At 43.3% G+C, this 23,165-nt stretch overlaps 1 protein-coding gene across 5 annotated transcripts in view; it reads right to left on the bottom strand.

Moving 5' to 3' along the window:
• The window catches only part of enah (ENAH actin regulator), a 168,468-nt gene that overhangs the window by 107,620 nt on the left and 37,683 nt on the right, over positions 1-23,165 (bottom strand). Inside the window, exon 1 of one of the 5 annotated variants that reach the window (XM_074616598.1) lies at positions 21,089-21,263. The exons of 1 other annotated variant lie outside the window; for it this stretch is intronic. In XM_074616598.1, coding sequence (XP_074472699.1) covers positions 21,089-21,102 — 14 coding nt within the window. In that variant the 5' untranslated portion in view covers positions 21,103-21,263. Of the gene's footprint in view, positions 1-8,510; positions 9,261-21,088; positions 21,264-23,165 lie in introns of those variants that run through there. 3 more of the 5 variants (XM_074616600.1, XM_074616596.1, XM_074616597.1) reach the window with 3 other exon arrangements.

Raw genomic sequence — 23,165 nt, 5'->3', positions numbered from 1 at the left:
GTAGAAGTCATTTCAGGTAAAGAAGCAGTTACCATGATAAAACGGCAACTCTTTGGCAACTATCCTAGAAGTGAGAGAGGTAAATGAGTGAAGGATGAGAGGGAGAAAGATGAGACATACACTAAAAGTTACAAAAGTTTTTAACAAAGGAAAACCCGCTAAAAATAGATTCCTTTCCCATTGCCAATAGACAAGTTTGCCTTTCTGGTTTTTTTGCGGGAGGGTGTCACATTCGACGTCATGAACAAGCTGGAAACGAGGTTGAGAAACAGTGAAAATGTTATGGTGGTTACTTCTTTTTCTATCTCTTGACTTTAAATGAAGTGCTTTACAATAATCAGCGCGGTAAAATGACTGTTTCTGTCAATGGAGTCTGGTGGCTTTGAGAAGCGCACATAACGGCTGTTTCCTTTCACATCTAACTCGGTGAATTAAGTATTTATTTCAACCAAACCAGAGTTTGGTGGTTGTAGGAACAGTGGAAAGACTAACCAAGATGGTTTTGATGAGTTTTATTTTGACTGACAGTGAAGCTACGGATATCATATGAAACTAGAATGGCACTCGGAGAGCGCAGACCTCCGCCAAGCTGCCCGAGTATGATTGCCCCCCCCCCCGTCTCCGTTCAGCTTGTGCCATCATCCACGTGTATATTTGTTTATGTTGAGATAAGCTGTACGTAGTGGAGCAGCGTAAAACACTTCATTCAAACTGGACAGAAACAAAATAAAACTCACCTAAACCGTCGTCGTTAATCTTTCCAACAATCACCAAGTGTGCTTTGATCCAACTCAACTGTAATTTCACCGAGTTTAATGTGAAGAAACGCAGAATATACATCATGATCATGATCCGGATTCAGGAATATCAACAAAATATCACCAAAATCTAATGGATTGTTCATTGTGCCACATCCCACCCCTCCAATTTCATTCAAATCCATCGCGGACTTTTGGAGTAATCCTGCTAACGGACAAACAATGAAACCAACAAACCAACAGCGATGAAAACATAACCTTCTTCCTAGGCCTTCAGCATTGGCGGAGGTAACTAGAAAACCTAAAGAATCCATTGGTACCTACCATGTCATACTAGCTTGTTGAGAAGGAGGCTAAATAACGCTCCAAACTTACAGTAAAGTCTGGCGAGGACACACTGGCATGGCTATTTTCAAAGGGGTCCCTTGACCTCTGACCTCAAGATATATGAATGAAAATGAGTCTCCCCTTTACAGACATGCCCACTTTATGATAACCACATGCAGTTTTTAGAATGCAGTATAAATTATTGATTTTCGCCTGTTCTAAAATGGTGTATTTGAATATTTCTGCATACTGGGGTCCCTAAACAGTCTTTGAATTACATAAATTGGGTATCACAGTAAAACTGAGACTCTTGTGGATCCAAATAGCCCAACTGTATTCATGTGTGATGATTTTAGTCCCCATAGTAGCCATTTCATTGTAGTGAGACCATTTTTTTAAACTTGACCTCACTGTATAAAATGACCTGTGGTGACCTCTAGGATAATCACAGCCTCATGAAACTTTACAGCCACAAACTACAGACCTAGAGCATTCAGAGGATGGCTTTCCTAGCTAGATTGACAATAAGGGGGTTTCTGAGCAGTTTACACAACAGAAGTGCTCACCATCTAATAGAGGAAAAATGCAATTCTTGCAGAAATCTCAAAATGTCAAAAGTATCTGACACCGAATCACAGAATGGCTTTTCTATGGTGTTCCTCAATGTCTTAGTGTCTTAATGCGGTATTCTGGAGAGATTATTGATCATTTTTATCAATTCACAAGAGCATTGGAATGCTTTTATCATAATGTTCTAAACCCATACACACTTTTATAATTTATTTTAAATAATTTTACTCAAATTAATCTCCAGGTTCTCAGCTTTCAGATGATGTACACCACTTCTATGTGACATCTACTGTTGACCTGCTATCGCCCCCTAATGACGCCCCTCCCCCCTTCTAAAAAAGACAAAAACAGGTCTATTGTGGGTCTCAAGAGGGCTAAGAAACTCTTAACAAACTGAAAACATATGGCTCATATAGGTCTGCAAGCATCTCCTCCACATACAGTAACCCCAACACACTCCAGACGCTGTTTTCCCCAGGGACAATGTCTGCGTGGAAGCGTGTGTGTTAGCATGCGCTGGTTATTGTGCACACACACAGAGAGCAGTGTATTTCAGAGTGTTTCCGGGGTTCAGAGTGCAGCCCCGTGTGTTAACTGGGAGCCTGGCACATTTTACAAGTCTCCAATCACGTCCCCATTCACACAGGGACAGGGAACACATTGACCACAGAGCAGGTCTGGACTGGACGGAGTAGCACTCCTAGTATATAACCATGGAAACCAACAAGTGGAGCCTTCAGATGAACAACTTTATAGGCTTGTTTCAACGGCACAACAACACAACAGCGGACTGGGACCAAATGCCCTTCAAAGTTCATTAAATACCTGTGAAATTCTGTCGAGTTGCCAAATATTCACATGTGAATGGGACGTTTGTCCCATGTGGGCAACCAAAGGTGACACGTGGGAAATTTTGTGTGGGGAATGTTAGTAAAATAAAAAATACTGTGTACTGGATAGGGATGGGAATTGATTTTACTGATAGCGGTTCCATTATCGATTCGATTCTTTCCTGATTCCTGATAAATTGCTGGGTGGAAAAAGAGTACATACATGCAAGGCTCCAGACTCTTTCACCACTATCCCAGAACCAGGGTCTGAAATTAGCACAAATTGTTGGCAGTGGCGGGTGAAATCATCAGGACACCCGCCACTTTGGCAGGCAGGGAAAACGCTAGTGATGGGTATAGAAAACCGTAGTTGTCCGCTTTCTTGGCATCTCATGTCTCCGTGTCTATCGATTCCTCTTATTGATGCTCCGACAGTTACGCTGCACAATGACGCATACGCACGCTGTATCATGTTTCAGTTTGTTTGGGACCGGAGACACGCCAACAGCTTGGCTCTATAAACCTGAGGGGACTCACCCTATTTTTCCCTGATAAATCTGTGTTGAAATCAGCAGGAGGAGAGTTAGCAACGTTCGCTGTTAGCAGCCGGTGGGCAGCACCAGCGACTAACGTCAACGGAGGTGCCATTCAGTTATTATTATGAGCAAAATGACCACTGGGTGAAGGCAAATTACATCGTTATGATGTTTTCAAATGTAATCTCGTAAAATCAAGTTTTTGGCGAGAAACTTCAATAAATCCAGTTGTTTGTAGATGTTTTCACATCAATATAAAATAAATATTTGAGAGGGAATTATGACCTGTTCAACAACTTACCAAGATTTTTTTTAATTAAAGCAACTAATTTAAATTAAAGTACAGTACAGTACTGTGTACAGTACCCACCCATACTCAAAAAATAGGGTTCCCCCAGAAGCCACGGTGTAATTCGAACACTGTAAGTATATGATGTTTTTTGTGTAAAATATATCAAACATTGAATGACATCAGATCTAAAATGTTATTCCTTCATTTAGTGCAGAGATTTCAGAAGTGGCAGATAAAATTTCTGAGTGGCAGACAAAAAAAAGTTAAATGTTAGACCCCGCACATACATAAACTGTATATACATATATACACACATACTGTATATACATACAGTATAATATATATATATATATATATATATGTATATATACTGTATAAAAATACAGTATATATATATACACACATACAGTATATATACTGTATATAAATACAGTATATATATATATATATATATACACACATATACACTGTATAATGATTTCCATTTATTCTTTTTTATTTTATTGTAATCTTTTTGTATTGCAGTCATCAGCATATGTGGTTTTCTACCTTCAAACGCTGGGTTACTTTGTGTTTGCTGTTCTTCTTATTCTATGTCCTCAAGACTGTTTTCTGTTGTTTGTTTTATTGTGTATTTAAAACGGTTTACATAGTGACACAAACGGCAGAGCTTCTTTTTACGTTGTTTTTAATCACTAAACAAAGAAATGAACATCCTCAGCACTAATGAGTTTGACTTAAATGTAGCCTGAGCTGCTTGTGTTTCCATGTAAACACTGTAGAGTGTTTGTGGAGCTGTTTTTGATGTAGAGGCCACCACCTCTCCACCCCAAGGCATGACACCCACACACACACACACACATCCCAGTACTTCTATCTTTGTGAGAACCCTCATTGACATAATGCGTTCCCTAGCCCCTCACCATTACAACTAAATGCTGAAACTTAAAGGTCCCATCTTGTAAAAAGTGAGATTTTCATGTCTTTTATATCATAAAGCTAGTTTAAGTGCTATATAAATACTGTGAAAGCATCAAAACGCTGAATCTACAGAGAAAAATACACAGCCCGTATTCAGAAACTGTGCGTTTGAAACAAGCCGTCAGGATTTCTGTCCATTTGTGATGTCACATATCTACAATATTTAGACCATTTCACAGTTTTAAACATAAACATACTAAATGTGTCCCACTTTATTTCCTGTTGCAGTGTACGTGAATAACATCAGCTGAAAGGAAGTAAACATGGACCCAAGCTGTTTCCTAGCAACGCAATTCCGTTGAAATGCGCTAAAACGGAGCGTTTCTGACAGAGCGTGAATACAGGTATAATCAGACAGACAGGATGAGAAAAATAATGTGTTGTTTGAACATTAAAGCATGTAAACATGTTCTAGTAGAAACACCAAAATACAAGCATGAACCTGAAAATGAGAATGATATGTCCCCTTTAAATGGCAGCCGTCGCTTTCATCTCCGTGGTCAAACGGGCCGACGCTACAACCGAAGAGCACCCATATACTGACATTTATGCTAAACACATTCAAACGGGCCCGATGGAGCTGACCATGGATATATAAAGAGAACGGAGCTGACAGGAGAGCTAGAGACGGACTTGGAGAAGTTAGCGGAAGTATACACGTGGGACTACGTCCGGTTTTCAAAATAAGGTGTTAACAAAGGGAACTGCAATTGGATTATATTCATCAGAAGTATAAAACATTACATGTCCCTTATAAATTCAAAAGCAAATTCCACTAATTCGTGAGGTAAATGTCTTTATTCTTTGATTTTTGGCTTGCTGGAAGAAATGTAATAAATAATGCCCGACAGTGACTGATATATTTGACTTCAGGACATCTCTGACTACATAGAAGTGCCCTAGAAGTGTATGATTCAACTTTACCATATGGTCTAGTGTTAAAAAGTTAACAACAATCGCAATATAGAATCGCAATACACATCGAATCGGCACACGAGTATCGTGATAACATCGAACCGGGAGATAGGTAGGTGTATCGTCCCAGCCCTGACGGTTTCTCTATCCACCAGGTGGAGCGGTGATTATCAAAAGCTGAAGTGGTCGTAGCCTACTGCACCTGAAAGCAGCTCCATTGTTATCATCATGTTTGCAGTGTATGAGAAAGTGTGCTTCTCACACAGAGCATACTTTTAATGATTGTTATCATATCATGATGTCATGAAAATATTATGCTGAAGCTTGATACAGATTGTTGTTTTTATGCATAAAATAGCAAGGCATCTGAAGGAGACACGCCTCTGATTCTACCGTTTCTTCTGTCCATGAAAGCTCTAATATTATAGACACGTTATTCAACAGAACAGGAGGGAAATGAATAACGGTAGGCTACAGTAAGAAATATTGATATTAAAGGTCCCATATTATGCTCATTTTCAGGTTCATACTTTTATTTTGGGTTTCCACTAGAACATGTTTACATGCTTTAATGTTTAAAAAAAACTTTATTTTCCTCATACTGTCTGCTTGAATGTGCCTGTATTCACCCTCTGTCTGAAACGCTCCGTTTTAGTACATTTCAATGGAATTGCAACGGAATTGCGTTGCTAGGCAATAGCCTGGGTCCATGTTTACTTCGTGTCAGCTGCAACCAGGAAATAAACTGGGACACATTTAGTATGTTTACGTTTAAAAACTGTGAAATGGTCTAAATATTGTAGATTTGTGACATCACAAATGGACAGAAATCCTAACGGCTTGTTTCAAACGCACAATTTCTAAATATGGGCTGTGTATATTTATCCGTATATTGAGCTTTTTGATAGTTTAACAGTATTTATATATCACTTAAACCTGCTTTATAATGTAAAAGACATGAAAATCTCACTTTTTACAATATGGGACCTTTAAAATATGTGTGTGGCACTCCTCTGTATCAAGAACACACACTCAGAGACATGAACACACACGTTAGTCCGGGCACAAGACTGACCGATGCTGTTCACGCAGAAAGACAGGCAGACCGGAATAACTAGCTAAGCTCACCTCATCCAACAAGCTAATTACAAAACCACTGACTTCATGAGAGGAGATACAGTAGAGAGGGCGACCGGTGAAACAGGATATTTCCTGAGCATTCTGTACCACACCTCCACAGCATGTCACCCTACTCTCCCACCGGCCTTCCCTGATGTTTAATCATCCATTAGACCATCCAGACACAATGAGATGGATTTATTTGTTCCATTCACATTCACAGCCAGAGCCATTTCCCTTCACAGAATGCCATCTTTCAAAGGGAATACCTCCTCCGAGGGAACATAACATTCGGCCCACTGAGCCAAAGAGGGATGTTTTCTGACATTTTTTAGCAAACTGCATCAATAATTAAGCGGTGTCTTCTTTCTCAACATTATGTTACAGCAGCTAAATGTGGTAGCTATATCTCCCAACCGGGCCCTCTGGGAGACAGGCACACAGGCGATGAGGGAAATCCTTCTCTCACAGACCCCGCCAACAAAACTAAACCAGAGCTTCCGCATGACAACAGAGCGTTTTGCAAGAAGGTTTTAAATAAAGCACTCTGAAGACTAATCGTGTGGATAGAACTGCTATTATCTAGTTATTACAGACTGAAGGTCCATGGTGGTATTGTCACTTGAAACAGGATTATAAATCCACGATTCTATAAACAACAACATTCTTTTTTCTTTCTGCATCTCATGCAAATTAAAGTCTCTCTGGGGTGGAAGTGATTACGTTGAGTTTCTTTCTGGAATAATACTCTTTAAAACATGAAGGAAGATTGTCTTCAGCAAAGGATCAGCTCTAGTTTAAAATCAACACTGATAGTTGAGCTGGTTTCTAGGACAGGGACGATTCACCTGTCTATTGATTCAATACGATCACGATACTCTTGTGCCGATTCGATATGTATTGCGATTCTATATTGCAATTTATTGCGATTTTCTTTTTACTTTTTTAACACAAGACCCTGGGGAAAAGTTGAATCATACACTTCTAGGGACTTTTATTTTGAAGATATCTAAATTAATCGAGTAAAAATGTTTGATTTTCAGCATGTATGTAGTCAGAGATGTCCTGAAGTCAAATATATCAGTCATTGTCAGGCATTATTTTTTACATTTTTTCCAGCAATTAAAAAAATCAAAGAATAAAGACATTTCCCTCACAAATTACTGGTATTTTCTTTTTAATTTATAAGGGACATGTACTGTTTTATACTTCTGGTGAATATAATCCAATCAATATTATTTCCATATATGTATTTTGTAAATACAGTTCCCTTTGTCAACACCTTATTTTGAAAAGCGGATGTAGTCCCACGTGTATACTTCCTCTAACTTCTCCAAGTCCGTCTCTAGCTCTCCAGTCAGCTCCGTTCTCTTTATCCATCCATGGTCAGCTCCATCGGGGCCGTTTGAATGCATTCAACATAAATGTCAGTATATGGGTGCTCTACAGTTGTAGCGTCGGCCCATTTGACAACGGAGACGAGAGCGACGGCTGGCTTACCGCAATACGATAACGTTTCCTGTCCGTGACAGAGTTAGCATGCAGCTTTAGCCGTGATGTCTAGCTCTGCTTTTCCTGTCAATGTGTGAAACCCAAAGTGTTTCCATCCTTTGCTGGATGTGTAGTGTTTACCACGCTGGATTTAACATGTGAGGGTGCAGGTCATATCCATGCCGACTGTGGTTTGTTTTGTTGACGGATACGGAACGGATATGACGTCGCGTTACTCAGACTACAACAATAAAAGCGGTTACTTCCTTCAACCTCCTCATAGACTCAAATGAAGCAAATATATCGATTCTGCATTAAAAAATTGATTTCAAAATTGTAAAAAAACACCTACCCCTACTAGTGTCTATGCTATACTGTAGAGGAAGGACACGAACTCTGCTCCAGAGCAGGTGTGATCAGGTTGGCACTTCAGATGTGATAATGTGACACGTTAACAGAGAGTGAAGGGCTCTACCATGCAGCTTGTAACGGGGCTTGAGATTTCCTCCTCCTTCAATTAAACCACTCGTTCATGAGGCCTCGACCACTCACTGATGAAAAATGAGCAGCAACAAAGACAGATGCTAACAAGGTTCTGGCTGTATAGAAACGAGCACGACAAGGCTTTGCAACAGAGGTTTGATGAAGAAAACAGAGAAAGAAACCCACTAGAATGACAGCAGGTACGTACCGGTGGATTTCCATTTTGGAGGCCAGCACACATCTCTGACTGAGGATGAAGCTGGAGGCTTTGGACTGAGGACCAGAAGACTGGATCTGCATCCTGCTGGACTACCCGCAGCCAGCCAGCCCCCTCTCTTCCTCCCCTTCCTCAGCTCTCCTGTCTCAGGGTCTCTCCTCCCCTTACGGCTTCCTCTCTTCCACTCGGTCGCCAAGGTAATCCCTGGTTTCTCTACCAAACAGTCAGCGCGCCCCCGTCCCACCCCCAGCCTCCCACCTCTCCGTCCTCAAAGCCCCCGTATCAGGGTGATTCCTTCCTTATTCATACGTGCGATGTCAGCGAGTTGGCCGGCCAGCGAGCGAGCGAGGGAGCCGTCCAGACAGTCAGCCAGCTGTGTTTTTCCCATGGCAGCAGCGCCAGCACCGCAAACACACACACACACATACACACACACGGTTCAGTCCTGGCTTTTTGCCGCCGTGGCGACAGCAGGGGTATCCAGGCAACAGGCTCCTGATCCTGCACAGCCCACTCTTTGCGCTCTCTGGGCTCCGTGTGGCGGAGGATGTTATAGGGGGGGAAATCACCGCGGTGGTATCACGCAGCACCGGCACGGCTCAGCTCAGGAGGGTTCAAGTAGGGGTGGGGGAGGATGAGGAGGGTTGGGGGGGGGGTTCTTCTCTTCTATTGCTCTCTGTCACTTCTCTCTCTCTCGCCTGGCTCCCTCTGCTACATCTATCGCATACCTTTTGTCTCTCACTTGATCTCTCCCTCTTTCATCCTCCCCTCCCAGCTCCTCGCTCTGTTTTTATCTGTGCGACTCTCCACACGCTCTCTCTCTCTCTATTTCTAACTCGCCATACACCCACCCCAACTCATCTCTCTCCCAGGGAAATATGCTGGAGAGAGTTACGAAGACTGAGCAGCCAGAATTAGTAATGTTTGGCGGCACCGCGGAGAGGATTAGTTGAGCGTTTCCCAGGCACAGCTCAAACAAACGCTCAGCTCTGACAGGAGACAGGATTCTCCTCTTCACTGAAAGGCTGTCTGAATGTGGTGCATCTGTGCGACTGCACTGGAGTTCCATTTCAGCTCTAATCGGCCGGCATTGTGCTGGATAAAAACATACAGTATGGAGACTGAAGTCATGCCTCAGAGCACTAAAAACACAGCTGCACTGAGTCAGTAATGAATTGAAATACCTACAATATCATAATGTTAGCTACTGTTCCATGTGGAAGAAATCCTAATCACAAGTTAGAATATCTGATATCTTTAGATGCTGAGGCAGGACCTACATTTAACGAGCCAAACATTTGGGCTTTCCCACTGAGCTGCAACCCTCACTGGGTTTTACTGGTTGCTATGCCAACTCTTACGGTAACTTGAGAGCTAGATTCTTTTTCTCTGTTGTTATGTGTATGTAAAGAACTCTGGAGGAAAAGGTTCACATTTTAAAACAGCTTTCAGCGTAATGACAGAGATGGATGTAGCGTCTAGTGGAACTGTCATTGACCGACCAGGTGAAACGTTCAGGATGAAACGTATTCATTACACAGACTGTATATAAGAAGCGGGCGTCGTCACCGTAACACTCATTGTTTTGTGAACTACGATTTTGAAGCCTCCAGTTCGGCATTTTGGCCGTCGCCATCTTGGTTTTTGGCTGTCCCCATCTTGCAACCAGAAGTGACACGAGAGGGTGGAGCTAACTACAACCGAACACTGAATAAAGCCTTGGCCACACGGGGAACGTCAGCAGCACGTGGCGGCTGCGTTACCTGTTGTTTTTTATTTCGGCGTCCGTGTCAACAGGTTCGAGCAGCCACACAGCCGGTATACCGGTTTTGCGCTAATTGCGGTATTAAAAACATGAAAGTAGTAATATCATGTAAGTAATTCAGCCACGATATATCTAGTTTAACAACAACAATGGCATTTAGCTCTTGGTTTAGCTATTTCTCTTTTGTGTTCTCCCGCACGCAGTAAATAAAAGCTTGTCGCAGACATGACGTCACAAACAGACTATAAAGTAAACACACTATAAGCAAGCGCAAGTCTCGTCTTTGTGATTCTGTCAAAATGACCACGAATGAAGAGGAGATACTTTATCGCGCCGCTAAAAATGTAAACTCTGCAGTGTGGTAATTCAGAATGACTTTGTTAGCCAGCCAGCTAAAGCTGTGTGGTGTTGGCTGGCTGGGACCCGTTGGTGGTGGTGGGTGGCTCGGCTAGTTGAAGCCAAGCAATGCTGGCCAGCCGGGGCCCGCCAGTGATAGCGAATGACCCAGCCGGCCAACACCACCCGGCTCCAACCAGCCGAGCCACCCGTCACCACCGGTGGGTCCCGGCTGGCCGGCAATGCCCGGCTTCAACCGGCCGGCCAGCCTGACGTAGTCACCCAGAGCCATTCTGAATGACCCGGAGTGACCATGTTGGCCGGCCGGCTGGAGCTTGTCGGTGTTGTCTAGCTGGGACCCCACCGGTGATAGTAAATGACTACATTAGCTAGCTAATTTATGTGCTAAGTAAAGTTGGCTGACTTAATTGAGGTCTGTTCAACAAGATAGTGACAGCTTGTAGTTTTCTTGTGGTCAGGCAGCAGCATCCAAGAAACGTGAGAAATGATCAAGGAAAGAAAAAGGAGCAGGTCAGCTCAGCCTATTTATGATATTCTATTAGTTTATTCAGTTAAGACACACTCACTGACATGTAAAACACACTGTTATCCGTTGTTTTGGAAAGAAAACAAACAAACGTCAGACTAAATAAAGTTAAAGATGTATTTTAAGTCATTGCGTAATTTTTTTAATCATATCGCGATAACAATCGTGATATTTTTTTGCCATGATAATCGTATTGAGAAAAATTGATATCGTGACAGCCCTACTTTGCACTGAGCATTGTGGGCTAAATGAACCATGTCATATATTCTATCTTTATATATCTCTTTAGATAGTTCAGCAGAGTTTTGGTGCTGAACGAGTAGAATGAGTAGCGCTCATTAGCTTCTTCCTCTGCAGCTGTCACTGACAAAGGACCAACTTGTTGAACACATGCTTTTTTTTTCAGGGTCTGGATTCAAATTGTGATTCACCCTGAAGGCTACAAACTAATTCAAAGGGGATGATGTAATTACTACACATGTTGCAAATAAAGGCCTTTTTTTTCTTTTCTTTTTTTTCCCCCATCGGACAGCTGGCTCGACAGGCATGAAATCAGCCACAGTAAGGCAGCGCATTTCTATCAGTGTGTGCTGTGTTTTCAGGGTAGGGCACAGAACACAGCAAACTAATGACACACACACACACACACACACACACACACACACACACACACACACACACAGACAGGGCTGCGAGGGAAGGCTGTACCAAACTCTGTAGGTCAGAACAACCAGGGCTCGAGGAGATATATACATATTAGTGCCTTTGTTCAGCACAGTAACGTGCACGCTGATGCTCTCAGCCAACACTGTGCTTAACTGAGCCTTTTACACAACACGTCACTGACTGTCACATGTACACTTACACACACACACACACACAAACAGTCTGGTATTAATTAACCCCCTGACTTTACTGTCTGTCAGAGGCTGTAACAGGTTCAGTTTTAAAGCTAGAGTGAAGATTTCATATGAAACTAGAGAACCTAATGAATCCATCGGTACCGACCATGTCACGCAAAGCTCGTCGTGAAGGAGGCTAGATAAAGCTCCTATCTTACGCGAGGAAAACTGGCAATGGACATTTTCAAAGGTGTCCGTTGACATCTGACCTCAAGATATGTGAATGAAAATGGGTGCTATGGGTACCCACGAGTCTCCCCTTTACAGACTTGCCCACTTTATGATAATCACATGCAGTTTGGGCCAAAAACATGCAGGATTTTGAAGGCAGTATAAATGTGTTATTTTCGCCTATTCTAAAATGGTGTGTTTGAATATTTCTGCATACTGGGGTCCCTAAACAGTCTTTGAATTGCATAAATTGGGTATCACTGTGAAGCTGAGACTCTTGTGGATCCAATGAGCTCAACTGTATTCATGTGTGATGATGTTAGTTCCCATAGGAGACATTTCATTGTGGTGAGACCTATTTTTTTTAAACTTGACGTCACTTTATAAAATGACCTGTGATGACCTCTAGGATAATCACAGCCTCATGAAACTTTACAGCCACAAACTAGAGACCTAGATTATTCAGAGGATGGATGGCTTTCCTAGCTAGATTGACAATAAGGGGGTTTCTGAGCAGTTTACACAACAGAAGTGCTCGCCATCCAATCGCGGAAAAATGCAATTCTTGCAGAAACGTTTTTGATCCCAAATCACAGCATGGCTTTTTCTATGGTGTTCCTCAAGGTTTTGGTGTCTTAATGTGGTATTTTGGAGAGATTATTGATCATTTTGATTAACTCTCGAATGGTATAAAATTTAGCACCAAATCTGTGTAACAAATGGTATCAACCCAAAAAATGATGCAACAACGTATGAGACATAATAGAGCATTTAGATGACCATCATATACTTCTATCATAATGTTCTAAGACTTTATACACGTTCACAATTTATTTTAATTAATTATTATCTAATTATTGTTTATTTCTGATTTATGACTGGAACAACTTTACTCACAGCTGCATCTCAAATTAATCCTCAGGTTCTCAGCTTTCAGATGATGTACACCACTTCTATGTGACATCTACTGTTGACCTGCTATCTCCCCCTAAAGACCCCCTGTACCCCCCTGAAAAAGGTTTATTATTGTGGGTCTCAGAGGGTTAAATGATCATCAAGCATAGTAGAAATAATGGATACACCTGTTTTGCAGCAATGGAAGATCAGCTGGTTTGAATACTACTAATGTATCCATATTCTACAGATTCAGAAATAAATGATGTTGTATAATTATATCCGATTAATCACTGGTGTGGTCCTAAAGTGGAGCTGCCACATTAATAGACACAACTATTAAAAATGACTTTTTTAAGGGCAGGAAGAGGCAGCCCGCGCCCCCCCCCCCCGGGGGAAACGGGTCGTGACGGATGAAAGGTTCGCTGCGAGAGCAGTTTGTCACACTTCGGTCTGAGCGCGCCGTGAAAGCTATCTAAACACGGCGCTCACATCCGGAGCTATTACGATTAATTAGAGGAGAGAGAGGACGACGGAGAGGGATGAGGAGGAGGAGGAGGAAGAAGAGGGGAAATGAGAGAGCAGCGAGCGAGGCACCTGTAATAAGCTCCTGCCTCTTTTAGCGGCACAGATGATGCGAGGGAGGAGAGGAGGACGATGGGAGAAGAGGGGAGACAGCAGGAGGAAGGCAGAGAGAGTGCTCAGGCATCAGTCAAATTCCCATCATGACGGTCATTAGGAATGCATAAGTGCTTGGTTTGTGCCAAAGCTTACTACTGGGCACGCTCCATGGATTCAGTCACTAGTGTCCAAGTTTTAAACTTAGAAAGAAAGTTATTATTTAACATCTTTTTTCAGACTAGTGGAAAGAAAACATCCAAAATACACATTTACTGTAGGTGTCTGTCTGTTTGAGGATCAGCGCCTTAAATCTGAGGCCGTGGTTCTCAGCAGGAAACCGATGGATTGCCTACTCCGGGTAGGGAATGAGTCCTTACCCCAAGTGAAGGAGTTCAAGTACCTCAGAGTCTTGTTCGCGAGTGAGGGGACTATGGAACGTGAGATTGGCCGGAGAATCGGAATTTTTTTTTTTTTTTTTTTTTTTTTTTTTTATGGCTGTTGACAGCATTTTCTGGACAATAAAGAATGAATCTGAATCAATTCTAACACCACAGTGCCATTCCATTAGTTACAGAACACACTGTGCCTTTAAATGGTATAGTAATCAAGATTTTTTTACAAATAAATTGTAAAGAATGCACAATGGATTCTGCAGCCCGAACAATATAAAGATGATAGCTGGGGATCGAAGTGAAGCTTGAATATCGTGTGACTATACCGTTCAACACATTAGTCAGGCTTTAGTAGTGCTACAGAGACAGATATCCCACCAGGACGAGGTGAGAGAGAGATGGGGGGGAAAGGTGACGAAAGGGATGATAGAAAAGCTGTAAATAGAAACAAAGGCAGCAGGATGGAGGTGAGCAGCGGGACGTCTTCGCTCCCCTGAGGCCTGATGCCATTTCAGGTTGCATCGCCGCATGGAAGCTGCAGGGCACAGGTGGCTCAAAATGCCACAGACGCACACACACACGCTCATAAACCACAAGATATTCCCCACAAAACACTTTACAAAGACCCCAGATAAGAAGTGTGCATACGCTTTGTTAAAAAGGATCGTAGCAAGGACGCATACCAGAGAGGCGGTTGGCGGCAGCATTATGTCTTTTTTTTCATCCACTGCATTTACATTTACCACATTTGGCAATTTGAACGTGCTCTTAAGTGCAAAGACGAAACATAACAAGCCTGAAATAAACACACAGATATATATCACAAATAACGCCATATTTAACCAGAGACTTTCTCCAGTTCTATCAACAGCAGCTCTTTGACCGAGTCCCACTGAGGGGGACAGTAATTCACCGTCAGCCAGCCCTCCTCTTTAATTAAACTCTACAAACAGCCGCCTCTTCTTAATGTGTGTGTGTGTGTGGTGCTGAGGAGAGTAGATGACATCATCAGGGCCAGTCAGCAGTCCTTTTTTCGCCACAGCAGGCAAGAAAGAAACAACTCCAGCTGACTAAATAGAGACGGAGGAGACTCTCTTCTCTGTGGTGATCCCCGTCACTTTCTAGACTCGTCTGATGTTTACTGAGATGTGTCAGAATAAAGGCATGACTTTACAATCATTACTGACTAACTGACTGTGCTGGCATGTAGGGATGTCACGACAACAGAAATCTAGCAGTCGATACCAATACCAGTGAACTTCCACGATTCTCAATACCACGGTAAAGCGGAGACTTCCTTCTACCTCCACTAGGGATGCTAACTTTGAAAAATGTTCGTAACCAGAACCTTAAACTGCAGCAAACCATTCTACTGCATACTGATGGCATGAATACACGATGACTCCAGGAATTCAGTTTTGGGGCCACGGAAGTATTTTCTCTGAGTGCTAACATTTTCAAAGCGTGCCATCTTCTAACATGGCATCCTGCGATACTGTATTTCCTGCCCACTTGGCCGAGGACGGGCCGCGTCTGAGCCAGCAGATGACTCCAGTAAGATGTGTACTGGACTTACTGGACAATTTTGAGGCTGACTCATTCTTCCGGGCACGCTGCAGACGGAAAGAGAGAGAGCCGAACGACATTAAGGCTGCAAACAATCCATAATACAACAAGTAGAACTGTAAGTACAACAGTCCTGTCATCATTCTAAGAATGATGTTGTATATAAGTCATCTGAGAAGCGGAGATCTTCATGTGCCCGGCTTAGATCTAGTATTTTATCACTTCATGTTGGGACAGATTGTCAGTCTGAGAGAAAATGTGTGATCTCGATGATGACATTTTAACCGGGCGATACCTTAGTTTAGTAAGATAAAATCAGAACTTTTGTAAATATAGACGATGCTCGTACAGTAGATCGATTTAGGACAGTTATTTGGACAAACCGGATAAACGACAGGCTTGTAGCAGCTCATACAATTTTTTTTAATTGGTCACATGTATATATTATATGAAAGCATATGCATGAGGTGCCTGTAATGTTGTAACCGATATGTCTTGTAATCCCATGTGGGACAGGCCAGATGTTTGACATGCCAAAGTCCTCAGATTTAGTACAACCTTGACATTTTCAAAAATTTGTTTCCACAAAAAAATACTTCTATTCAGGAAAAGACACGATGCGAAGGTAGACAAGTGAAGCAGTTAGAGCTGGACGATAAATCGATCTTGTATCGATTAATTGGAATTTATGGTTTAGGATGATGATGAAAATGAAAATCGATTTTCACTTTTACTTGGGTAACAAGGCAAAAGTGAGCATGGCTCACATACCCCCGCTCACTGCTTGCCCCTACTAAAGTAGGGCCAAATGTTTTGCCCTTTTGGAACTAATTTTTTAAGTTTAGTTCAGCCTTGTATGTCAATTTTAATTTTTGTATTTTAAAATGAAAATCAAATAACCTCTAATTTTTTGTAATTTTAATATCCTTTTGTGAAAGGAAAATCAAATGATCAAAAGATACAAGAAGAGATAGAGAAGACACAAGGACAGGGGAGGGGAGGGGAGGACGGGCTACAGCCAGGAGAATGCTGCTTAATCAAATCAGCCCTTGACATAGACAAACACCGGGACACACAAAACAAGACAGAGATGATCAGGTGACAGCGAGGTCACAGGCTGAGTCCATCCCTTTCTGTCAAAGTGTCCTTGAGCAGACAGCGAAGCTACAAACACAGACGTGGACGCGTCTCTGGGGACGTGCATAGCAAATAAGTCCCCTATCAAGTGGCCGACAGGTGCGCCAAAGACCGCGAGGGGAGGAGGTGCGTCCATGAGACGGCGCCGGTGCTGCGATAACAATGATGCATTTCATTCTCTGACTGTACGTGATAAAGTTACTGTTCTCTCACAGTACACAGGGTGTGAGAGAACACTCCCTGCCAATACACAGAGAGCTTCCTATTACTGCTTAGGTGGCAAAAAACTGACCAGAGTACAGTGCAAAAAGGCAGCCTTTGTCCTTCCGTAACTCCCACAGGAAGTTTCCAGGTACACCGAGATGCTCGCGGATCATTTTACATGAGAAAGACCTGAAACGGATCGTGTTCAGCTCAGAGGCTGACGCGCTGCTTTTTTTTTTCTTTCTTTCTCACCTGCAAGCTCGACCCTGAAACCGAGGAGTGAAGCAGACCTTGACATTTGCAACACTACTGAAATGGCGTCACAGATAAAGAAGTAGAATGCAACCTTGGAGTCAAACACTGTTGTTCTTGTATCTCTTGTGTGAGCAGTTCAACTAGTGTGACGTAGTTCTCTTCGGCCATAAAATCGGCGGCAAGACAACGAGACTTCACCCGCCGGAGGTGGCATCATGTCAGCTGGCAGGTGAAGTGGATGCTGCAGGTGATTCACTCCACAGAGATGCGAGGAAGGGAAGCACATTTTTGAGCTTCATTTTACAGGCTTGTGGTCTCCTTAATAAAAGACATTACACAAGAGGCATTTCAAACATCTCCACCAGATAGGAAACATTCGAGGGCACACAAGGACATCAGTTGCAACATATAACTTCTTCACATGAATTTACCAGATACATTAGTTTGTTTCATATTTCGATAAGTTGCAGCTGTCTGTTCTGATAGCTGCTTGTGTTCGGATCCAGTCGGAGGCTAACAATCTTTTGTCTGTCCTCTCTCTTTTTTATTAGCAATGCTCAAAACATTCAAGTAGCAGGCTTCTCATTTTCGACTGATGCTAAACATCAACGACCCTTACTTTGAAATGAAATGACAATTGTTGCCTGTGGCAGATAATGTCAGCTGTAACTAGTTAAAGGGCGGGTCCTTTATGGTGTTCCTTTATGTATTCAAATTCAAACATTCACATCTCGGTCGAAGTACGTTTGTTTTAGCGTCAAAATGCTATTTACCCCAAGAACTTATAAAAACTTTTTCCCCACGTGACCTGACGTAGGTTTCTGCATGATGACACTATATGGACCAGCAACTCCTGTGTCCTGTGGGGTAAAGGTACTGTTTCTGTTAAAGGAGTCTGGTGGCTTTGAAGACAAAGATATAACGGCTTCAGTTCCCTGTCGGAAAGGGCTGTCTGATGACTGCCTTTCTGACTCTTCAAAGCCACCAGACTCCATTGACAAAAACAGTCATTTTACCTTGCAGAACACGGGAGTGTGCATACAACCCCACATCAAAAAATCCATACTAACTCAGTTATTATTTCCATAGACTGTATATAAAGATGGACAACACGACAGCTCCCCAAAAGTGAAGCCAAAACATCTGGATCACACCCTTGTGGCTGGCTGAAGTAGAGATCATAAAGCCCGCCCCCCTCCATGTTAGCGGAGCGATAGGCCAAACTAAAAAGTCAAAGTACAACTCAAATAAATGTTTCCCATCATCTCCCAGTCGAACTTTCATTGATATCATATCAATAATTTAAGCTTATCAATTTAATAGTTTTCTAGAGTGCCACACAAAACAGTAATGTTTCTGCTTTCTGGGCCAACAAAAAGTATAGATCTTCTCAACTGAATCCAACTTTGACTTATTTTTAACTGTTAGTTGATTGTTGGTGTTGATAAAGGACTCATAAGGATTCAGAATCCATGCGGCCTCCAGCGATATTCAGGGTGTTTTTGGCCATGGATCACCTGCTGTGGGGGTGTGTCCACTAGTAAAATATGAGGCCTTTCAAGAGAAACCACAGCTGAATATTGGAAATCATTAATGTTATTAATTACACCTGTGGCGTTCCCGACACAGACAATCAATACAGCACGCTGATTAAATGGAACCAAATCAATTCTTCTCAGCTGGTACAGTTGGTACATTGTGCTCGACGAATTAATATTGTACATGAAATATGAATGGACACCACAACACAGACAGCAGGACAGGAGCACAGCGGTGTGTTGTTAATGACCTGCACCGCTTCTGTTGTCCAATGATGTCATTGTTGCTGGGTGAACTGACAGACGACAGGTGACATGTGTCAACACTGCAGATATATGCAGGAGGTGATGTCGCACTACGGCTGTCCTTCACCAGAGAAATTCTTCATCGACTAACACACAGATCTGTAAAAACTGAGTGTCTCCACAGAGAATCACAGAAAAGCAACACTTAACATCTTGTGTTTACCAGAGATGAGCTCATGGGTTTATAGGAAATATATCATTCAGCATGAAAAAACCATCAAAAACTACAAATCGACTAAGTTGACTAAGACCACAACTACCGATGTGTGGACTAATCTACTAAGAGGGGCGGCCCTACGTCACACACGGCAATGGGTGAATAATAATCCAGCTACATTACTTACAACTGTTGCATCGAGACATGAACATGGCATGTAACCACAGATGGAGGGCTCTTAGAAAATAACTATCCCATAAGGCTGAGAATACGACCACTGCAAAAAATAACCTGCACCAACGCAGATAGCTAGACGGAAGGATGACACTTTTGAACAGTAAGAAAATAGTGATTGTTGTTAGTTGTTTTGGTGACAACAGAACACACGTCAGTGGGGCCGTAAACTGTGGTCGTGGCTCGCCGTAAAGAGAGCGGACGCAGCTCCGGAGACGGATAGCTTTGCCTTCTCCGGAGCGGCGGGAAGTGAGGCGGAGGGACTGTTAGATCCACCAGCCCGCTGTTCGGCTAACTTTCTGTAACTAGTATAGCATTAAAGCGTGGCTAAATAGCCAGCTAGCTAGCTAGCTAGCTAGCTAATTCCACCATGCTTTAATGCTACACTAGTTACAGAAAAGGAGCCAAACAAAGTTGTCACTCATCTGGCGATAGCAGATGAGAATGTGCTTTCCTACGCTGTGACGAGAGTGCGTGGATGAAGTTAAAACTTAAACTTTTAGATTCATCATATAGATGCAGGTACTGTACATGACTTCTGTATTTAACCCATTGTTAGCATTTAGGAGCAGCGGGCTGCTGTAAAGCGCTTAGGGAGCAACTTGGGGGTTCAGTGTTTTGCTCAAGGACACTTCGACACGCAGACAGCAGGAGAAGGGGATCGAACCGCCAACCCTACGGTTAAAAGGTCGACCCGCTCTACAGCCGCCCCAAAGCATTAAGTTGTTACATTGTATTCATTTCCTCTGGCTCTCTCTGCTCCGTAACGTCACCGCTCCGTTGCTTGTTTTGGGCGTTACCGCAAAACCTCACCACAGTGAGTCCGCGACTCGCCATGAGTCGGTTTAGTTTATATGGAAGATGGCCACTATGATTGGATGCAGATATTAACAGGTCACTTTTGCTCATTTATATTTCACAAATGTAGCATTCAAGTATACAAACTAGCAGCATCTCCACCTCAGTGTTCACACATTTGCAAACAGTAAGGGGAATTACTATGGCGGAGACATTAAACGTCCCCATCACCACCACGAACACACACCTTTACAATAAAAACATACACAAACAGCTTTCCTATACATTTCTATCGCCGCACATGTCCTCTGGAAATACAACAGCAGCTCCTTCTCCAGGCAGCGAAGGAGAAAAGTGCCCCATCACCTCTGATTGGACTCCGAGTTCAACGGCAACATGTATAAGCTTCTCATCTGGTGAGAGACGCTCCAAATAATAAATGAATAGGTGGATGGTGCTAAAAGCTAAAAGCTAGTTCCTCGTCTTGAGCGGGAAGAGAGGCCAAAGAGATGAATAGTTCAAACAGAACAGGTAGAAAGGCAGGCTATAATCCTCAATCATGAGCCTGTATTGTAAATGCTAAACCTGCTTCAGAGGGGATAACACTGAAGGTGAGGAAAGGGAACATGTTTAATACAGACCACTGAGCCTCCTTTCATTTGATAGTGTGACCCACTGCAATCTTTAAACCCCTCCTAAATCCTACAGTAGCTCCACTGCTTCTCAACCACCCCGCTGAAACTTACGAGTCACGAGTCATCTCGGCGTCTCGGGTGAATCTGGCACCTCCGCTCCGAAAGAGAACGCGTCGTTAGAAGCGTTTGGTCTAGTTCTTGGAGTGTCCACTTTCTCCACGGACTGACTGAGCGAGCAGCTGGCTCCACCACTTCTGACTGGCTGACTTCAGGGGGGGGGGGGGGGGGGGGGGGGGGGAGTGAACCGGCGTTTAGACGGACAGTGACAGTGGCGAGGCATACGCCCACCCACCCACCAGCAAGGCCTGCCGGTATAGCACCCCCTCCTCATTTTCTCCCATTCCCCCACTCTCCCACTCACCTCACTGGAGCCAGGGCTAAATGTGGAACAGCTGGGTGGGAGTGTGGGGGGGGTGCAACGGGTCTACAGTTGGGGGTCGTCAGCGAGGGAATGTCTCTCTGCCCTTTTCCAAAAATAGATATTCTGACCTGCACACGTCATCGGCCTGGAATGGATTACGTGGGGGATTGTTAGAGGTTTACTCATTCTTGTACAGATGTTACCATCTGTTACCAAACAAGGAAACATGCCATCCTGAACTAATGAAGCCATTATGAGAGTCAGTGACACAATCTGGCAAAGTTACAGTAAAACTTAGCTCATGGTGTAGTAATAATGGTCTTTAAAATGGAACTGACTTTACACATAAAGGTCAAGTCAATTTTATTTGTATAGCCCAAAATCACAAATTTGCCTCAGGGGGCTTTACAATCTGTACAGGATACGACACCCTCTGTCCTTTACAGTATGACCCTCTCATCGGATAAGGAAAACCAAAAAAAAACTTTGAACAGAGGAGGGGATCCCCCTTCCAGGTTGGACAGACGTGCAATATATGTCGTGTGTACAGAGTAACAACATAATGAAAATACAACATAGACAATCCATATGACAGAAAATAATACATATAATGTGAACATATGTGAGAAGGTGGATCCAGGAGGATGTCAAGCAGCTTCCCGGCGTCGTCATAGATTATTTTTGGGACTTGGCCGTGACACATGACGGACTACACGTCGGCCCCCTGTTGTTCTGACAATACACACTCTCCCGGCACCGCCGTCTTAATATATACGGGATTATCGGGGCTCAAGCCCCCGGGGCCCGACCATGTAAAGGGGTCCACGAGGTTCCGGGGGAAAACGATAAAAATAGAATTCCCAGGGAGAAGCAAAAGCGTGCGAGCGCAATGGGATGCTCCGTGCGCAAAGACGCAACGGCGGTGGTGTTTTTTACTCCGACACAACCTTGATTGAATATCCTACCGCGAGGTCCGGCAGCAGTTACGCCGGGAAGGTCCGATGACATCATTCTGCATAATAAGTAGCCATGTGCTTCTGTTTACAGCTGTGTGCGTCTGAGCTCAGCCGGTCAAATTCACGGCCATGACGGAACACGTCGTGGACTTTCTGTTGGGACGTCGAGAGGCGCCCTAGACGCGGCGTCGGTTGTCGTCTACTATGACACACTACACGAGATAAAACGATCGATTTTCGCACACGACACTCTTATCGTTCCCGATCCGAGTCGACACCCTACGACGGCCGCGTCGGGCTACAATCGGGCTGATATTGTGTAGTCTGAATAGGCCATTAGTCTGTTTGAAGGATACTGAGGCCTTCACTCCTCTCAAATAAAAAGGTTAGAAATGGAACCTGAGTTCCGATCAGTTATGTTCAACCAATGTGTACAGTATTGTTCAATGCAAAAACGTCACAGTTGATACTTGATAATGCTCAACCAAAATGACAGTATATCAGTACTCTGAGCCATGAGTTCCAGGTCTGTATATAGCCTGGCTGCACTCAGCCCACTGGATCAACGGAAGGTCAGGAATAGAGATGTTGAAACCTTCAGGCCTCCTGCAGGGACATGAACACACAGTCTGAGGACCCATTCTATGTACCATGAAGATGACTCATGGTCATTTAGTGACCATGAGTAGATTTCAGACTTCCCTTTGCAGTGAAGAGCTGTTTATCAATTTTAATGGCATGTGCTATATTCACCTGAGAGGCATGACACTGTATCAGTGACACAAGCCTATCGCTCAGTCACATATGGCCT

The sequence above is a fragment of the Sebastes fasciatus genome, chromosome 18, assembly GCF_043250625.1.
Source record: "Sebastes fasciatus isolate fSebFas1 chromosome 18, fSebFas1.pri, whole genome shotgun sequence".
NCBI lineage: Eukaryota > Metazoa > Chordata > Actinopteri > Perciformes > Sebastidae > Sebastes > Sebastes fasciatus.
The sequence above is the reverse complement of the archived record's forward strand: the minus strand, read 5'-3'. Positions and strand labels throughout refer to the sequence as shown.